Here is a 21,355-nt window from a genome sequence, read left to right as displayed (position 1 = left end):
CACTAAATTCAAATAAAAAAGTAAAACAATCCTCAGGAAATGATCTTTTGTACAACGTATATTTTGCATTAAATGTCACAAAATATTAACTGTTTTGCTTCGAAAATGTCAGTCAGTTACCCGAGAAATGGTTCTGCTATAGTTATTTTTTAGTTATTTAGAAATGATTACATAGGAACTTTTGCTGATATAATTTAAGCGAACCGAGGAGAAAAACTTTGGAAAAAGCTCTAGCAGCTGAAAATTTAAATGTCAAGTATTCTTTGAAACATTTCATTCACCTTAAAACTTTTATTTTTTGTTTTCATTTCGTACTAAACATTTATGGGCAATTTGTGTCAAAAGCAATACTACTTTTTCTCGGAATCACCGGCGTGGATCACAAATAAAATGATTTCAAGAAAACATTTGACTGACAATGCCTTCATCAACTTCCCATACCCTAATAAGACCCTTCAGATTATTATCTCGGCCGGCAGAGGAATGAGTGACATGTACCATGTTGAGTTTGCTTTGTGTTTAGGGATATTAAGGCAGATAACAGGCCCTGGACAGGGCAAAAGCACGCTAAAAAGGCATCGCCACCCCGGCGAATGTCGTGCAAGAACGGAGCCATCACGTAATTTCCCTTCCCCAAACAACATTCGGGCGCACGAGACAATAAAACCATCCCAGGACATACAGACTAAGAATTCCAACGATTTTCTGAGGACCTCATTAGTGGAAGTTGAAGTGTTTGTTTTTTGCCATCACGCAATGCGATTTAATTATACGTTTAGTGCTCCCTAATCAGGATTCGGGATTGAGCCAAATGAGCATTGGACGTCTCTTCTCCAGACTTTTGGCTTTGTTTTGGCCGATACTGATCAGGTAACGAGTTATGGGACGAAACTTGTCACTGTTGCTTTGTGACCTGGTTGCTTTCTTGTTGCTCGACCTTGTAGGTTTTTGATGTTGATTTTTGCCGATGGATTACTTGTACTCGAGGGGCATAAACGAAGAATCGTTACTGTTTTTGATGGACATACCTTGGTTTTATAGACGTTTTTATCTTTCACATTTGCAGTGAACCGTACTTTCCGTTCTCGTTCACGAATCGCTAAGTGGCGATTAGCGCTTTATTTATTTCCTTTAATTTCAGTCAATGGTGCACTGTAATTGCCGGAATTCAGCTTGGAATTCCTATAAAGTGCACGTTCAATTTTTGTAGGCACCGAGGAAACAATGCTTTTACTTCGATGATATTTTCAAGTAACTATTATCTGTACTAGAAAGTCGTCCGTCAGGGTATGATGGGTTAAGATTGCTTCTACATTTGAACGAAGCTATTGCCTGTTTGTTGATATTTTGGTGGTCGAAAATTTAACCCCGCACTCCAGTGGATTAATCCTAATTTAAAGTACATAGCGTTCATTATTAACCACTTTTTCGTTTCTTCATTCCCCTGAAATGACACAGTCTCACCAGTAAAACATTTAAGTGACCAGATCAAGTTCAGCATTGTCACAATAAAGCCTTTCCCTGCATGTTAAACATTATCAAAACATACTATCAAATTATCCTGCCGTGGCGCGAGTTTCATTGTTGATGACGTCAGGAGCGTTGCTCGACCCTTCGCTATTATATACATGAGGATACCTGCATTTCAAGCATTTTAACTCAAACTTATCATAAGAACAATTTTTTTTCTCAAGGTTATGTTTACTCTTAAATAAGTGAGGTGATTTCTTTCTTTTTTTTCTTTGTAACGTAAGTGGCGGGTTGGACTGTATGTAACACCAGCCTTATATTTCTAGTGCACTTTAGAAGATTTAGCAGATTAAAGTAGAAAATTTTCCAGTGATATTTGCGTTAATTTTCTATATAAATACAACTGAAACAGTACCGTTACATACATACAGCCGTATATGACTTGTTAAAGGTCTACTTATAAGTTTTTTTTTTTCTTTTTTTTTCAAATTGACTAAAAATATTGCAGTTCCATTTCATGGAAGAAGCTAATTCTAACGGTGTTAGAACTTATACATTTCACTTTTGTGACTGTTAATTTTTTCATTAATTTTTAACTATGGTTACGTATGTATTTTAGAAATGGTTTGACCAGTTATCGTCCTATTCGATTAGTTGTTATGATCAAACTAAAAACTAGTAATAATCATGCTAGCTGAAATCAATGATTTTTAGGAAATACACATCCACATAAAAAAAAAAAACTTACAATATAATCAAATTTTTAAAAAAGGGTTAAATTTACCAATTCCTGCAGCATAAATATTAAAAAAAAAAAAGAACTGACAAAATGCTTTTAAAATATTTGTCTGAACAATAACAGAAATAAATAAATAAATTAAATGAAACTATTTTACTGCCGAATTTTTTATTTATTGTCTGATAAATTAATATTATCTTTTATCATTAATCCTAAGTATTAATTTTGAGCAAGAATAAATCAAAATAAATAAATAAATAAATGAATAATAATAATAATTATGGTTAAATGTGCCAATAACAAAAATACTTACTTTCAACTGACCAGTTGTGGGCACATTAGCTTGAAAGAATCTTAAATATCTAAATTAATTTCAAATATATTCTTATATGATGGAGAAAAGCTGTGGATTTAGTACGTACCAATAAAACTGCGATCTGCTTTCTTTAAAAAAAAAGCAGCAATGTCAGGTCCTGAAGAAAGAAACCCTCTGAAAACCTAAATGCAAAGAAAATTCACTGTTGGCAACAGAGAAACATTAACATTTTAAATCTTAGACAAAAACTGATGCTTCGAAAAATTGTGAGGGAAGGGTGTTGTGTGTTTTTGAAAGATGGCTAGTTTGAGAATTCACCAATGGTGTTCCTTCGACATCGATTGCAAACTTGATATTGAAAATACACAAACTTGCCCATTACTGGTTGACTGCCCATAACTAGTCATTTGCCCTATGAAAACATTACAAAAACTTTGAATGCAAAAACTCTATTTTTCTGTGTAACCCCCCCCCCCCCCCCCCACTTCACCAGTTAAGAGTTAAAAAGGAAGCTCTTTTGAAAAAAATAAATACTCCAGATAAAAACTCTTGTTTATTTGTTTGTATTCATTATTTATTTACATTAATGCAAATGAAACTGTAGTAGTGTACATACAGATTCATATGAAGCCGTATTTGGTAACGAAACTTTTGTATGCAAACAAAGAATTTTCAATTTCTATTGTTAATCTATTCAAAAACAGAATTCTAAATTCACCACTTTATATGGAAGAAAAATAATTGAATTAAATATAAAATAATAACAACTAAAAAACATTATATACAAGTAAAAATTACAATGGGAAATAGATGAACGCTTTCGGTGAGATGTGGTTTATTGCACCCCAAACCACGAAATTAAAATTAAAAGAAAAAAAAAAAAGAAAAGAAAAAGAAAACCTGTGTTCAACACCAACTTGCAATGCTCAGTCACTTGCTTGACTTGAAAAAAAAAAGGTAAATGCACTAAAAAAAGAAATGAAATTGAATTTTGTAATTCAAACGCACTGTTTTCCTCAGTAACTTGAAATGTTTAATATCTTTTCTAATTTCGACACAAGGCCAGCGTCCTCGCGCTGTTTCATTGATAAATTTGTTCACGCCCATTTCAATCAAGGTGCTCTCACAACGAAATCTAGTAAACTAAAATAAGAATACTTTGAAATTGAAGCTCTGGGGTGTAAAACCTCACCTGTTAACTGTTTATTCTCCTTTCTTAGTTGAAATTAAGGAACAGACAACTTTTTATTTTCTTGCAATAAAAAATGTAGAGATAATAACTTTTCATCAGAATTTCTCGATGACTTGCGGAAAGGGGAGAAGTTTTAATTCCCCCCCCCCCCACCCAAGGCATCAAAATTGCGTTTTCGCGTTTGATGCAGTCTGAAAGTTTTACAAGTCTTTTTTTTTCTTTTAATTTATCTCCGTTTTATGAAAATTGTGAAGAAATGTTTGTTTGATGAAATCCAGCTTATATATTGCGATCATGTTAGAGTTACAAAAAAGTTAATTCAAATCAACTGAGTAGCGCTAGGAGTCAAAAAATGCGGCCGAACAAAAAAAAAGAAAAGAAAAAAAAAACTAAACAAAGAAAAAAAAATATACCTGCCTTGCCTTCAAAATTCGAGTTGAACCGAACCATTGTTTCGGTCACTCGTCTGGTTTGCGCTAATTCTATATTAGCTACCAGTTTGTTTGGCACTCTTGGCTTCCTTAAGAGGTTTTCCATCTCCAGCTCAGTCACTTTCCTATGCCGGGCTGATGAGTGCTAATAAGCACGAAACTGCAGTCCTCGGCTGGAAATGACTGAGCTGGCGGTGTATTTCACGTATTTCTGCCTTAGCCCTGGCTATAGGGCGGTAACTTATTGTGAATATACCTGCCTTGCCTTCAAAATTCGAGTTGAAACGAACCATTGTTTCGGTCACTCGTCTGGTTTGCGCTAATTCTATATTAGCTACCAGTTTGTTTGGCACTCTTGGCTTCCTTAAGAGGTTTTCCATCTCCAGCTCAGTCACTTTCCTATGCCGGGCTGATGAGTGCTAATAAGCACGAAACTGCAGTCCTCGGCTGGAAATGACTGAGCTGGCGGTGTATTTCACGTATTTCTGCCTTAGCCCTGGCTACAGGGCGGTAACTTATTGTGAATATAAGTGTTATGGGTTTATGGTTGCATGAAACAAATTCCAATTTATGACTAAACTCATAACGAATCTGATATATGAGCACAATTTAAAATGCACGAAACAACAAATCAAATCTAACAATTAATTCGTCTCATCGAAACAAATATGCAAACTTAAGTCTTTTAAGGTGATTTTTTTTGTTTAACTTATTTTTTTTTATTAATTAATTAAATTATTTAATTAATTTATTATTTTTGCTTTGTTTTATTTATCCTCACCGGGTTAAAGCACATTGAAATACACAAATGATACAACGTAGAGCTTTTCAAATACAATTTTCTAATTTTTATAAAAATTGTGAAGAAATGCATCGTAATTTTCTTGTAATTCCTTTTCCTGATTTATGGATAAAAAGGTGAGGAGGAGGAACGCTACGGTTTATTTCATTAAGCTATTTTATATTTTTTGTTAAATTAGTTCGTTTGCAAACAACAAATAAAAAGCCATCTTCAGTGGTGTGGAGCAAAACAAATAGTTGCCATGTTGATATTAAAAACCAAGCTTGACACCTTGTAAAAAATGCTCGTTAAACAAGCAAGTTTGATTGTGTGGCACTTTTATCGTAGGCTCGAAAAAATACTCATTTTTTTCTACAGGTTAAACCAATTTATTGAGTGATGCACCTTAAATTTTATTTTGTTCTGAAATTCATCTTTGTTTTCAACCGCTCCTCCCCCCTCCCTTTCTCATTGTAGAATTTAAATTGCCATTTTACATAGTTTTTTGTAAATTTTTATTTTACTCACTTTTTTAATCGATGAATAAATTTTAACATCTGTTTCTTCATTACTCAGCTTTGCTATTTTGGTAAAAGGGCTGTACTCTCTCGGACTTATAAACAACAAGAGTCCTAAGGCTCAAAAATAATTTTAATACCTCACAACTCCAAAAGTTTTTTGTATGCCATTTCTATTGTAATTTTGTGCATCATTATTTAACATTTTTCAAACCTACAGCTGGCACAAAAGTAAACATTTAAAGCTCATTAAATCGCACTTTAAAATTTAAAAATGCTGTCTTAATTGGAAAAACGCACTTGAATACGTTCCACTGGTAGATTTCCCTAACAAGCTTTGACTCCTCGAGAGAAAAAATAAATAAATAAAAAAAAAATGTATTTTGAGCTCATTATCTAAGTATAATAGACGCACGATGCCTTATTTATTAAACATAAAATGTTATATCATGCCTATGTCTAACACGATGCGGTTGTAACAATTGTAGTAAATCATCCGGCACTTATAAGTGCCTTAATTGAAAAATCCTACCTCGAGTTTTGTAATTCAAATCTGCTTTTTTTCCGTAGTAATTTGAACTGTTTAATGTCTTTTCTAATTACGAGGCAAGGCCAGCGTCCTCGCGTTGGTTTATTGCTAAATTTGTTCACGCGCGTTTCAAATTGCTGTGCGAAAAAGACATATTTATTTGTATTGGAAAAATAAATATGTCAGTATAAGATGCCTTTGAACTAATTGTTTACTCTGTGGACGTTCTTCGGGCCTGTTTCAGATTTTTATGGTTATTTTTTATCTAAGCAAATAAATATCAAAATATTCAACTGTTTAGCAAACATGCTAATGATGCATATATTTACAAGCTTTCTCACGGACGTGAGTATTTATTTATTCTGAAAGTGAACGATCTATGCCATCGACTCTGCACTATAAATGCATAATTTAAGTGTAAATTGTACAAGTGAGCATATTTAATGTTTCTTTGTGTGAGAAAATGATAGAATAATGATAATTATGACTTTTTTGAAATTAGTAATTTTTTTAAATCTTTATTCATTATTGAGCGCTTTAAAAGACTTCTAAAACACAATGCAATCTTTTGTCTGGGATAATATTTACTTTAACTACTGATGTTCAGTTCACTTTTACTATGGATATCAGCTGAATACGAATACAAAAAAAAAAGGCAAACATAGGTATAGTACGATGCATAAATGACATCACTCTTTTCTTTAACATTTTTGCCCCCCCCCCTCGCTTTTCAAAAAATGTCACCCTTCAGTCCCCCCCCCCTTTTTTTTTCTAGTGCGAGAGCTCTCAAGATACAGTGGATTCCATCTTGCTTTTTGAAACGCTTATCGATGGTGAGATTAATGATCAACGCCTTCCTTTTTAGAATAAATATAGTAATTTTATTTCGACACATTAGAGGTACTATTTCTATACTGTAAGGCTGGGCAAAGTGGACTTGATTGCATGAGATGATATCCAGTGTTTAATAATTTCGCTTGTTCTGCAGTTTTGAAGATAAAAAAAACAACAGATAAAAAAAAAATAAGTGCATAAAAGCAAACAGCTATTTTAAAGCCCGGGGATAGCTTAAAAACAGCAGTTTTGAAGCTCAGGAATAGACTAAAAATAGCTATTTTGAAGCTCAGGAATAGCATAAAACAGATATTTTGAAGCTCAGGAATAGCATAAAAACAGCTATTTTGAAGTTCAGGAATAGCTTAAAAACAGCTATTTGATTTTTATGCAAAAATTTATTTTTATATGGCAAACCCCGGCAAGGAAAGTGACACAACCCAAAATGTGGGAAAAACAGGCCAGCTATTGATTTAAAATCTAAATTTAATGTTCTTTCTTCCCACAAAAGTCGCACCAAGTTAGCTTTCATAACTGGTGCATGATGGTATAAAAACGATATAATTAATTGTTACACATCTTTATTTCATAATTTAGAAGAAACATTTTTGAACTTTAAGCATGCATTATTGATTTAGAGAGCAAAATCTAACCAGTAAACATCACATTATAATTTTTTTGCTCGTATTGTAATGTTGGACACCAAATCGCTTAAAAGTACTATTGCGTGAAACCTTGATTTCCTCGAAGAATGTTTTTTGAATTGTGCCACTTTCCTTGCCAGGGTGCAGTTTGTTAACGGCCCCTTACAGTATAGTGATCTAAGAGTAATAAACAGGTAAAATATTTTCCATAAAAGCAAACGGCTATTTTAAAGCTCTAGAATAGGCTAAAACAGCTATTTAAAAGCTCATGAATAGCCTAAAAACAGCTGTTTAATTTGTATGCAAAGTGTGCAAAGTTTTACTTTCATATGTTGGTTTTGCCTAGTATTTGATCACAGGACGTATATTTACTTTTATACACAATGTTTACAAAAAAAAAAAATATTGTTTATGTGTATAGTTGAATTTCTTTGAAATAATTTATCATTAACGTTTTGCAGGGAAATGGAACTTTTGTGAACAGTGTTGTTGTTCAGCACCATCCTTTCGTTCTGAGGACAACAGACAGGCGAGTTGATGTCGCCTGTGATTACGAAGAAATGAGGTTGAAGGTGCGAGGGGCCAAAGGCGTCAAACAGGGGTAAGTTGTAACAAAGTTTTTAAAAAAACTTTTAATATAGCAACTCCAGTGCTATATGTTAAAACACGGCACAGTTTTGTGCAATAGTTATGAAATCATCTGATGGTTAGTTGGTTAGATTCTGACGAATAATTTTTTCATCAAAGCACACAAAGCCCCGATTTTAGCACCACGAACAATTCAACAAAACCCATTTTACTATGAATGTATTGTCATTTTTACTTTTTTCTTTTATTCGAGTTGTGACCTTGTTGCACTACAGGTGTGATATGTTTGTTCGTAATACATTTAAAATAATAGCAAATGTTTAATTACTTACATTTGAGCGGTAAAATACTACAAGACGCTAAAGCATTTTTACCTACATGTTTCAATGTTAATAACACGAAGTTTCTTTCGTCCAAAGGAAGAGAGTTCAGCAAGCAAAACTGCTGTACTTGATTTTTTGATTTTTTTTTTTTTTTTTTTTTTAAATGACCAACTATGAAAACATCTTGAACCAAGTCAAGATGAAATGATGAAATCATTTGAAAACTTCCCAGGCTAAGATTGCAGGCGATTCATGTAAAATGAATTCAAATTACCAGTTTAGATGATAAGGAAGTTTTAAAGTAAATGTAAAAGCTGAATAAATGACATTTATTGAGCTGCATGTCATGCAACGAAATGATTTTCAGCACATTAGAGGTAATACTTAGCAGGAACGAGTTTGTTTCTTGTTGGTTATTCAACGATGACTTTGGCAAGTTGAATAAAATTCTGTCACTTCTGTGCTTCCCCACATATATAAGCTGCCATGATACTGTATCTTTCTAGACCAGGGGTTCTCGAACAGTGGGTCGCGACCCCCAGGCGGGTCGCGGAATGTGTCCAGGGCGGTCGCGAGATGTGGAAGAAAAGTTTCAAGGAAATTGATTTATTGCTGTGTTTTTCGAACTGCGTGCAATGATAGAACTTGAAGAAGCGCAAGGTCAATAACTCATAAAACTACAGCAAGATTATAAAATAAAGTGATGTCTCTTATAATAAAACTAGAAAGTCACCCGTCAAGGTATGACGGTTGAAAATTGCTTCTACTCTTATACATTTTAACGAAGCAATTACCTGTTTGGTAATAGTTTGACAGTTGAAATTTTTCACCTAACTCTTATAAATTAACGCTAAACTTCAGTAGATAGCGCTCATTACCGACCACTTTTTCGTTTCTTCACTTTCCTAAAATGACGGTGTTACCAATAAAACAGTTAAGTGACCGGATTCAGTTCACCCTCGCCGCAATAAAGCATTTCCTTGCATGTTAAAAATTACCAAAAAATGTTATTAAATTACCATGTTATTAAATTTGGCGCGAGTTTCTTTGTTGATGACGTCAGCAGTACTCGATCATTATATATATATATGTATATATATATGTGAGGATAATTCAGCACACAAAAAATCGTGTTTATTTTACTAATTACTTGTCTTTCTAAGGATAAAACATAATCATTTGTGTAGTTTTCAGTTATTGCTTTAGGGTTTAGACAGAGTTAAAACTTTGGGGGGTCACCAAAATTCTTTATCTAAAAAGGGGATCACAATGTCTAAAATTTTGAGAACCTCTGTTCTAGACCAAGTACTTCCCTGAAACTAAGACATGTAGTCAGTTAAGCGCTCGCCATTGTATGGGGCTTATAACTATCTGCTGAGTCAAGGATTCATCCAATGATGGTCTCACCTAAGACAATCTATGATGGTACCAATGTGGTAATACTGCTCACGAATACCTTTTCTTATCCCAATATCCAAATTACTGATTCAGGGTACGTGACTCAGCTGTTTGATCGTGGAATGCCAATCAGAGAATGTTTGTCTTGATAGAACCGCAAAATATTCTATAGGATTTCCTACCTCTAACACCAAATTCTCACAGGCAACAATAATGTTTATTTATTAACTACGGTAGGAGAAAGTTAGACGGTGGTTAAAATTTAATGTGATTTATTACGCTCTTTTGTTTTTGTTTTTTACGTAAGCTTTATTTGAAACTTTCACAAAAACGTCCAAAGCAGGACCTTATTTCTAAAAAAAAAAAAACAGAAGTGCGTGAGTTTTCAAAGCCTACTTTCATCACATGTGATTTGTCTGAATTGCATCGAATGACTGAAAACTCACGTAAAACTGAAAAGAAGCACGGGAGCTTAACTTCCGTGAGCTTACTTTCAAGCCCTGATTTTTAGTATAGATGCACTTTCCATATGACTGATCCATTTTGTTTTGCTGTCTTCAATTTCATGCAGACTAAATAGCATCTGCACAGCGCACTTTTATGTCATTACTGAAAAAAATCAAAAAGTCGGAGAAGTTTTTTAATCAATCGTTTTGAACGTTCAGTTCACACATTATTTTTGAGCTTCATTAAAAGCACTGAAAGCACACTAAAGAAAAAAAAAATGGTGCAGGCTCAAACGAAATTACAAATATTTAGATAAAACTTGATGCGGTAGGATGCAGACCTCTCCCCTACCCCACCCCAGGCTGTATGTACCTTCTTCAGCGGCGTCTTTTTACATAGGTCAAACATTTTTCATGTAGAGAGTACACGTGTGCGTTTCGATTACCGTCAAGGCTCTTAATGGAAGATGCGAAAGTGCGTATTTTTGAATGAAAGGCATAGTTTCGATTTTTAAGTGATTTTTAGCCCTCTTCCTCCTGTATTTTTTTTCCATTTTTAAAATGTCCCAAGGCGTAATTAATCTTTGTCAGGTGTCAGTCTGCAGCTCTTCCATTCCCTATAGTCAAAATTACCGTTATCCCCTTTCCATTTTCAATGTAACCCACTCAACCTATATGGACTTCTTTGGATTGCAGACAGAGGTCAACAATGATACTGTCGACAAGGAAAGCAGCAGAGTCTTTTAAAGTAGTTTATCTTAATAGTAAAAAATCAAACCCTTTAATCTCGGCGACAGGTTTTCCGGCCTTTTGCTCTAACAAGAAATTTAATGGGGAAATTTAAGAAAGTAATGCACAGATGCCTCACATTCATTTTAAAATTTTTGGCGATCGTTAAAAGTGGAAAATTTCAGCCGTCGAAGTCTTATAAGGCGGAAATTACTTCGAAAGACGACATATGCTTCTCTTTTCAACGGTACTGTTATTTCTGTTTTGTGTCTTCTTTCTGAAGTCCCTTAAACGGAGGATCTGGGACAGCAGTTGGCAACTGGCGGACCAGTAAAACTGTTTTGAAAGCATAAATTAAGCAAATGAATTATTTGAAAATATTTTTATGAAAACAACAATTTCTTTAGGCGCCAATTATCTCACTTTTTCTAGCATTTCGAATGTAATTGCCTGACTGATATAATTTTTTAATGGCTAGTGAAGAATATGAGGATTTTTATTGAACCTCGAAAAAAATTTTCAGAAGTATCCGGACCGCAGTTTAAGGTTACTTGCCAATTCCTGGTTTAGGGCAATAGAATATCACAAATGTCAACAGCTTTTACTGTACAAGGAATAAAAGGTCAGCAGGTCGACAAACCGTCTTGGGAAGCACAACGAAAAACTAAGCATGTTAAAGGGGGGGGGGGCTGAAAAGAAAGAAAGAACACACAAAATCCAAACTGTTGGTTCGAAAAAAACATTTGCATACCGCCGGATAGAGATGTTTTCCTCCTAAACGTTAACCTGAAGGCCAAACCGAACAGTTTGAGCATCCTCTTATCAAAATCAGTTTGCTACAATGTGTGTATTTTAACAATTTTGAACAAATTCAATCTGTCTGCAATGAATAACATATTCAAACTTTCTTTAAAAGTCATAAAAAAGTTTGAGCAGGATTATGTGTGGCATCGAAGGGTAAGCTTTCAGAATAAATCCGGTCGTAAAAAGTTCATGCAAGCAATTTAAAATCCTTTAAATGTAAGACGAAAGCTATTTCCTTGTTATGAACTGAACTTCTAGCTTTTACGACCCACAATCTTACCCAGCGCTCTTTTAATCATTATGCCCACCGATCGTAAAAGGAAAAAAAAAAGGTGAAAACAATGATATTATAATGGAGGTGATTGGAATTAATCCAGTCTATATCCCTGTCATCAGCAATGGATGGCACAGCTAAAACAAAGACCGACGTCCACTTAATATAGTGCTTGTCCCGACACTCCTCCTACTATAACAATGCGTGTCCTCCGCGCTCCAGTAAGAGTTTGGAACTGTACCATAAGTGATGATGACAGATAGGCCAGACAATGCTTGCACAATGTAATCATTCCATTCGCCAGACCTTTTCCAGCATGTGACAGTTCGTTAAGCGTCGTTTCACGAGCTGCTCTGACACCCTTCCGGACACTGCTTCGCACTGGTCTCCATGAATTATGGAACAGGTGCTTAAAAGGGTGGTCATGGCCATGTGGATTAATCTTTCCATCTTCAACTTTCTTCCACGTGCAGGTCCTCTGATTTTTATTTAGTTTACTTCGGAAGTCTAGTTCGATACCAAAATGACTTCACTCTGCTTTTTCTCCCCTTATACATGTGGCAGTGTTTGGATGTAAGCGGACTTTTTTAAGTTTCGAGAAAAGAGCACTTGGAAGTTCAGAACCTAGGTAGACTCTCATTTAAATTTTCTTCTAAATCATGCTGTATAGCAGAACCTTCTAGGACTACTAGTATTGTCCCTTGCACCAACGCAGATGTGAGGTGTTCCTAACGTTTGTACAGGGACTTTCGAAATTTTTAATTTTTTCACTTACATCCATTTGCTTCTCACTGTCTCATACTTGAAAATGTCCATGCAGAACGTCAAAAATAGTTTTTACGTCTTTTCTCAATATTTTTAGAAAAAAAACTGCACTATAGATAAATTAATAGTAGCACTTTTCCTACTATTTATTTGCAACAGTATAAATAGATAAAAACACTATTTTATTTATTGTCTGTAGATAAATGAAGCTTTAAAAATATCATGTAATATTAAAAAAATAAATGCAAAATCTAGTTCAGTTGGGAGAGGGAGGGGAGTGATGAAAGTGGGCGCACAAAGACAAATCTGTTACCAAACTTTACTAAAGTCACGAGGGCGACCTTCAATGTTATGGATTCAAGATCCTGAAGGCGTGACATTAACGCAAAAAAGTATTGTCTTTTTTTTTTACTACCTAGTTCAAATAAATAATTGTCTAAAATTTAATAACAGATTAAAACTGTTGAATCTTGCTGTTACAAATTGCACATGGAATTATGACATCATGAAAAAAACTAGTTAACTAGAGTTAATTAAAGTAAAATACTACTTAATTAAAGTAAATAATTGCTTAAAAATTAACAACTAAAATAGTAAAATGTAGGTGGAATTTGTATTGTTAACAAAATTTTGCTCAAACCTCTACCAGAACAAAAATTTAGACTGTATGTGGAGGTTAGGACGCCCAGAATTTGTTAAAGTTTTTTTTTTTTTTTTTTTTTTTGAGGGGGGGGGGATTTTCAATCTACCAAATTAAACTCCGAATTTTACCGAACAATTAAATACGAACATACTGTTACGTGTTCGATGCAACTTCAAATTTTCTTTAAATAACGACACAGTTCTCGAGAAAACGCAGGAGATTCTAACAACTATGTACGAGAAATATCATTAGCAACTGCTAAATTAACCATAACAATTAGGCAAATATAAATTAAAACCATAAACTCAACGGTAACACACATATTCACATCAAAATACGCAAAACCACAGCGCAAAGGCGAGAATCCACAGTTAGAAAACAGACTCCCCCATTCACAAGACGCCCGGCGTTTTATACCGAGCGAAGAAATATCTAGAAAATCCTACGAAGTTCTATAAGTTTCTCATATTTTCTTTTTATTCCATTCACAAATCTTATCGGGGGACCGTATACTTCAGTTGAATTTTAGGGGGTTGTATGTACATTACAAGAAACTATTTACAGGTTACGTTACTAAGATAGTTTTAGATGAAAGATAATGGAATAAACGCGAAATTTAGCTAGATTACAACAAATTAATCACAAAAATAATTACTACTTACAGAACTTGTAACATTACACACAGACCTACACTTAAAAAAAACTGTAGTGCTGGCAGAAAATCTCTAGGTAACTGGAGGTTTCTAGGGTAACGACATAACTTTTTCTCTGGTCAACGTTACTTGAGAAGAAGCTGTGTCATTAGGGGCCATTCATCAATTACATAAGGGTCTCGAGGGAGGGGGGTTACAAAAATCTCTACATGCCTTTACTTTGGGGAGGGAGGGAGGGGTCAAACCCATTCTTACGTAATATTTTCCAAGTCGACATTTTATATTAGAAATCACGCGGTCAAGTGGTTTGGAAGAGATCATATTTCATTTGCTTCTGGAAGGTAAAAAACGTATTAGGATGAGCTGTTTTTTACTTGCTGAACAAAGAACGAATATTGTAAAATATAATTAAAGAATCGCACTTTTCATGATATGTTTTGTTTTGTTTTTAATTAGTATCGCATTAGATAATACATTTGAAAAATAAAAATCTTTGATTTACGTCAAACTGGGAGTTTTAGTGGAACTGATCCTTTTCTATCAACATATTATTTTGAAAAACGAAATGAAATCTTACGTAAAAGTAGGGGGGAAGGTTTGAAAAATCTTACGTACCCTTACGTGGGGGTAGGGGTATGGATCAAATTGCCAAAATCATCCTTACTTAATTAATGAATGGCCCCTTTCTAAGAACATCTATGGAAGCGCTGTTTCATATCAATTTTTAGTAATAGTACTATTTTTTTAATGTGTACATCTAATAAGAAGACACATTAGACATCATCAAAAAAATTTTAAATGTAGTTATGGCAATACAATCTCTAAATTTTTCGAATCTTCAGCCAAAATTTTCCGAATAAGAAATTATTTGGGAGGCCACAGTGACCTCATCAGGACGCCCCAGTGTGAAGGACAATCCAGCGCTGAGTTTCTAAAACACAGAAAGTGTGCAATTCATTTCATTGTTCTCTCGGCCGGAGCCGGTAACCTCGAGTTGACAGGCTATTGAAGCGCGAAATCCTAAATCCACATGTTTTTCCGGACCTCCGGCAAGTTTGAATTCGACACCAAGCTCGGTCGTCCTCGGATGATGGATTCGGGCCCTTGACAATGATTCGGAAACAATCGGAGAAATCCGAGAAGGCCCAAGAAAGAAAGAGAGAAGCAAAACACGAGATGCTATTGTTTAGCGTTTTACATTCTTCAGTAAAATATGGCTCTGCTTTCATTCCTCCAAATATTTTTCGTCTTGTATCTTTTTATGGTTTTGAAATATGTAAAGAATTTGTTTCGATTACTTCATCTGTTGTACATGCATTGTTTATAGTCTGGTTCTGAAAAGTTGACTTCTGTTGGGCTATGGCTTAAGCATTTCCATTTGTGAAAATAGTTGTGGTTTATGTAGCTGACAATGATTATTGCGGTGTCTAAATCAAAAAATTTCTCACCTTTTCAATCCAAACAGAAACTAGCTCGTTTAAGGTCAAGCATCTTTATACTAGCTTCAAAGTCATACATGCTCAACGTTTGTGCTTTTCTATGTTTATTTCGTTTTTATGAAGATAGCCTTGAACAGTGATGCCGTGTTTTGAAAATGAAGAGGGGGGATATTCAAATTCAAAACGGGAGGAGGGCAACAGTTGATTAAAAAAATTTGATCAAAAAAATCCTTCAATTTTTTCTTCTTCATTTTTTTAAAATATATGTATTTTAAATGAGCAATACTCGATGGAAACTATCAAATATTATTTTATAAGATACTTTTTTGCTGTAATATTGGCGCTAAGCAAACAAATATCAACGTAAAGCTGAGCCAGGGGCGTGCACAAAAATTTTGGGGCCCGTCACAAATGACTTTTCCGAGCCCCCCTCCATATTGTTTACCCCTATATTTCACTCCTAATTTTAAAAATATTGGTCTCCCTTCAGGCTCGGGCCCGGACCAATAGGTTCTCCCCCCCCTGCACGCCCCTGCGCTGAGCAAACAAGTATCAGCATAAAAAGTTAATCCTAAAAATGTGGGAGTAATGAGGTTGCTCAGCACCTTTAATATCGGCACCCGTCCTTCGGCTTGATGAAGAAAGTTCACTTTTTAATCGCTAAAACAATTCAATGATTAAGTTGAAAACACTTTAAAACAGAGGTTTTAAATAGACCCTCGATTATGATAGGCCCCCCCCCCCCCCGATATGAGGTCACCTCCCACCCACTCCCCCTACATACCACTTCCATATTTAGTCAATATAAGTAGTACAATCAGAAAGTCGAAATTCGCAACTGAAGCTGGTTATTAAGTGTAAATATTCCTAAGATCGGTGAAGAATTTAATTATCACAACACAGTACTTTAAAACTTTTGAACACATTATTATCAGAGCACATTAAAACAAATAAAAAAAATTTTGAAAAAAAAAAAAAAATAGAACCGATTTCAAAATTGCTCTAAAAAGTGAAAAATAATTTATTCTTTAAACACCATTGATAATACTTTTAAACATAATTTTTGAAGTTGGCGCAAAAACAAAAAGTAAAATACAGTGAAACCATGCTTCGTTCAGATTTTTTTCAGAAAATCATCCAAAAGTTAGGAACAAAACATTTATATCGTTACTCAAATATGCTGTCATCAATGCATAATGTATGTGGTAGTAAAGAAACTGGGCCTGGTTAAATTTATAGTTGTAGTTGAGTTGTGGCTGTGAATGATCTTATCTATCGTTTTTGCGCCAACTTCAAAAATTATGTTTAAAAGTATTATCGATGGTGTTTAAAGAATCAAATTATTTTTCACTTTTTAGAGCAATTTTGAAGTCGGTTGTATTTTTTTTTTTTTTTTCAAAAATTTTTTATTTCATTCTTTTTAGTGTAAATGTAGGTATTTCAGTAAAAGTAAGAAGTTACCATCAGGAAATTTCACCTTATTTTTTTCACGAAAATGCTCCATACTAAAAAAAAAAACTATAAGCACGCCTTAAACTTTAAGCGATTGGCACTAAAAATTTATCTTTGTTTTCTCTCTGGAATTCATTTGTGTGTTAATTTAATAACAACCATTCAAATATTCCTTTTTCCCTAACTAATTTGCATTTCACAGCATACAAGTTGCTTGTGATGCAATCCTGTATAGTTGAGGCACACCTAACCTGGTAGTATTGTGAAGGCTAAGCAGATCCTGATCGCTGCATCACCTCGCTACCAGGTTAGGTTTACCCCTCCCCCTATATGGAGCAATGACACTGAAGAAACTTGATGCTTGCTTCAGAGAAGCCTTTATTCAAAATTATCATTACAATTACTATTAATGTAACTGTTATATGGCACCAAACTTTTATAACAATGGGTTTCATATTTGGCCATTTACGTACTGTATATTCAGACAACAGTTGTCCGACTATGTTATTCGAACAACAGATAACTGGGCATGTGCCAAAACTGTTGTGCGAGTTGTTATTCTGACAACTGTTGTCTGGTTATACACGGCCGTCGTACTGTATTATTCAGACAACAGTTGTCTGACTTGTTATTCGAACAACAGATAATTGGGCATACGCCGAAACTGTTGTGCGAGTTGCTATTCTGACAACTGTTGTCTGGTTATACACGGCCAATCATTCAATAAGGAAATTGCATGAAATTTACTGTTTTTTGCCCATAACTTTCTTTCTAAAGAACAAATATGGTCAAAGTAATGGGACTTAAGTTGAGCCATCCCTTATGCATTAAAAAAAAAATCATCGAAATCGGTTCACTAGGTGAGACGCTCTGAGTGGACAAACAAACAAAAAAAAAAACATACATACGGTATGAACTGATAACCGCCTCCTTTTTGAAGTCGGTTAAAAATCGAATACAAACTAAATTTGAAGTAATCCAGGATCTAGGTAAGGCTGGCAGGTAATGAAAGTCACTTTCACAACTCCAGCGAAAGGACTGCTGCCATTTATTCTTAACAAGCTTCTGAATATTAGATTGCAACTGCGACAAAGCACACCTCAAGTCAATTTCAATATTCAGATTCTGGATACTTTGACTTTATGGATGCAAATAGTAAAAATCTAGATTTAAAAAGTTATGGGGAAATTTGCACTAAGAGCCTCAAAAAAAAAAAAGTGAAGCAATAATGTCGAAAATATTTACATGTCACCTTAAAATTGAGCAAATTATACTCAGGCGAAGGAAATGCTTTTTCATTGTATTTTTTTAAGACATTCACGCCCCGTCTTAGGGGGGGGGAGCACCCCCAGGTTGAGAACTGCTGGTTTAAAACAGAGTTTAGAATCAGCATTGAATTAAAGTGAAAAATCCAAAAGTAGTTAATTATAAATAACTTAGAAGTTGCAGTTTGTTAAAAATTATTGTAATTTTTCTTCCTTAATTCGTGCTTAAAAAAATGCTTGAAATATCTATGGAGCTCGTATAAAAAGTTAATTCTACTATTGTTCTCCTTTAAAAAACAACAGCCTGGGGTGAAAAAAGAAATCCGCTTTTGCAAAAGATCATACTAAATACCTCCAGATTTATGCTTTCAATCGCTACATGAGCTTAAAGCAAGAATCAGTGAAATAAATTTCAACAACTTTTACGATAGAAATAAATTTTAACACATCTTCCATTTTTCATCAGATGTACCTTCATGAAAGCGAAAATTAATGGGATGCCTGAATTGCAGCGGTCTAACTTCATTCCCGTCTACTTTTCAACTTCTCCTTCAGCATAAAAGCAGCCACAATTGCAGTACTCTGCTATCTTATTTGAGATGATCTCCGAGACAATCTCGTATAATGAATGCATAATCTTGTAGAGCAGGATAGATGTGTTGCATTTTTTCTTCTCTACCTGCAATGTGATTAGTATATTAAAAGGTTCTTTAAGGTAATTAGGGTTGGGTTTCGTCAACAAAAGTAGTTTTAAAAATTGTTGAAAACTGGTTTTATGAATGAAAATTAGCTCCTATGTTAAGAATCTCTCTTATGTTGTTACTGTTACATTATGAAAGAAGTTTGATATGGAGCTGCAACTATTTTTCATGGAATAGAATTAGATGATTGAATTTTTGCCTTGTATAATCGAGGTTGAGTTCGATGATAAGATCTAATTCTAAAACGGTGTTGAAAATGAACTCAATCCATCAAACGATCAGTAAAATTGTGGGGAATTTCTTTTAGAGGATTGTTTTGTTTACTGTATTAGAACAGTTTGACATTTTGTACAAATTAATCAACGATTTTTTTACAGAATTTTTTTATATGCAAAAAATCTTTCTTTTGATGAAGGACAGAAATCAGCTTTAAAAACTATTGGTGGTCAATTTATTCCAGCAAAACTGTTTCCAAATTATGAACAACTTTCTTTTTTATCATAATTTCATCCGTTATGAAGGTAATTTTGTTAAAGATCAATCAACAATGACTTTTTTTAAGCGAATAGGGAAAAAAAGGTTTGTATCTAGTTTTATGTATCAGCATCACCTTTGCCTGTGACCAATGTGCGTCACAGATTAGATAACAGATTGAAAGTTATAAAAGGCAAACATAAAAGCAAGAACAAAAGTAAAGAAGAATACAACAACAAAAATAATATCGATAAAATTAAAAATTTTAAAAACCTCCTACTGAGTCGCAATTGTAGAATCAAGAGGGAAAGTTGAAGATCCTTTTAAAAGTCTAATAATATTGAAAATCAATGTCAAGTATTTTATTTGCTATTAAATACAAACTGGCAACAGATAAAAATTTTAAATCATTGCTTTTAATTTCCTTGTCGGCCAACAATGAATTCAATTATCAATCGCGTGAATAAAGGCTTAGCCATTATTAAAATCTGCTTAAAAAACGTTATAATTCGAATTCTATGAAACATGGAAGTTCCAAACACATTCTATCAGACGCGGAGTAAATTAAAAAACGAATGAAAAAATGGATAGATAAGGGAACAATTTTCCAATAAATAAAATAAATAATTTCTTAATGTGTAAGAAAAATTAACGAGTGAATAAAATAGTGAATTAATAAGAAAATAAGTGAATGAATGAATAAAAAAGGGAATTATCATATGAAGGAATGTAAATGCTTAAATTATTTAATAAATGATTGAAAACGTAAACAAAATGAACTATTTCACTTTTCCCCAACCATTTTGCCCCGTATGCACTAAACTAATTTTACAAAGCATTAAAAATACAAATAACCTTAATATAAAATAAAGAAATATTGCACAGAAGATTAGTAGGTCTTAGTTAATATTTAAAATGTTAATAACAAGAACTTTATGATTTTATAATAACAGTAATAATCTTTGACTTACAACAAAACATTACAAAATGAGTATCAGTTTTTGAAAATTGCTGATATTATTATATGCTTTGATCTTCACTTGTAACTTTTTCCTGACTGTGATGGATTACATGTCCCACGACATAGTTAAAATATTACCAGATAGGTGGCGCCGAAAAAACAGTAAATATTTTACCATTTCACTTTACCCCACATTCCCCTGCTTTTTTTTACAATACTTTTTTTTTTTTTTGCTAATATTTAGATTCATCTGCCTTAAAAACATGAAAAAAAAAAAACTTTCATACTATTCTTTATAAATGGTTTGTATCCGTTAATTTAAAAAATAAACTTGAAAATGGTTCTTAAAGGGTTAAGGACCGGTACGGGACAGTTGCGTCACCTAAATGCAAAAAAATTTCTTTTGCAAATAAATTATAAATATTTTTTTCATTGTATGGAGAGACAACAGTAATTAGCAAAAAAAAAAAAAAAGAATAGTTATTGCTTAAAATGTATAGTTCTTTTTTTTTTTTCCGAAAACAGCACAAATGTCATGTTCTTTTGGAAAGTTTATGATATTGAAAGGGTTAATAGTAGCATTAAAACATAGCTTAAAACCGGGAAAGTTGCATACTCTGATGTAAGAAATATGTTTCAAGTCGTTTAGGGAACAAGGATTAACTTAATTTTACGTAAAATGAAGAATGATCAAGAAAAAAGGAATTTTTTTTCTGTAAACTTTAAAGATAAGAAAATACTCAACTTTAGCTATGAACTTAAGAGATGTTCTTGGAGAAAGGTCATGCTTTTATCACTCAACTTCGAGGTACATGGTCGTAAGATCGAGTAAGAATGCTTGTCACCTAGTCGTGCAAAATCAGTTGCCCTACCATAAAAAGCTCACCATTCCATCTCGAATATCAGCCATTAGTGAGCATTAAAAAGTTCTTTCAATTCACCCTGCGGCAACCACTGCCCAAAAATCTTGGATCCAAAGTCCGGGT

General features: G+C 33.8%; 1 protein-coding gene across 1 annotated transcript in view; it reads left to right on the top strand.

The window, feature by feature from the left end:
- LOC129224852 (uncharacterized) overlaps positions 1 to 21,355 on the top strand; it is a 156,860-nt gene that overhangs the window by 23,175 nt on the left and 112,330 nt on the right. Inside the window, exon 5 of the mRNA XM_054859398.1 lies at positions 7,916 to 8,055. Coding sequence (XP_054715373.1) covers positions 7,916 to 8,055 — 140 coding nt within the window. The remainder of the gene's footprint in view (positions 1 to 7,915; positions 8,056 to 21,355) is intronic.

This window comes from Uloborus diversus, chromosome 6 (genome assembly GCF_026930045.1).
Source record: "Uloborus diversus isolate 005 chromosome 6, Udiv.v.3.1, whole genome shotgun sequence".
Taxonomy (NCBI): domain Eukaryota; kingdom Metazoa; phylum Arthropoda; class Arachnida; order Araneae; family Uloboridae; genus Uloborus; species Uloborus diversus.
Note: the sequence above shows the minus strand (reverse complement) of the source record. Positions and strands in the feature narration are given on the sequence as shown.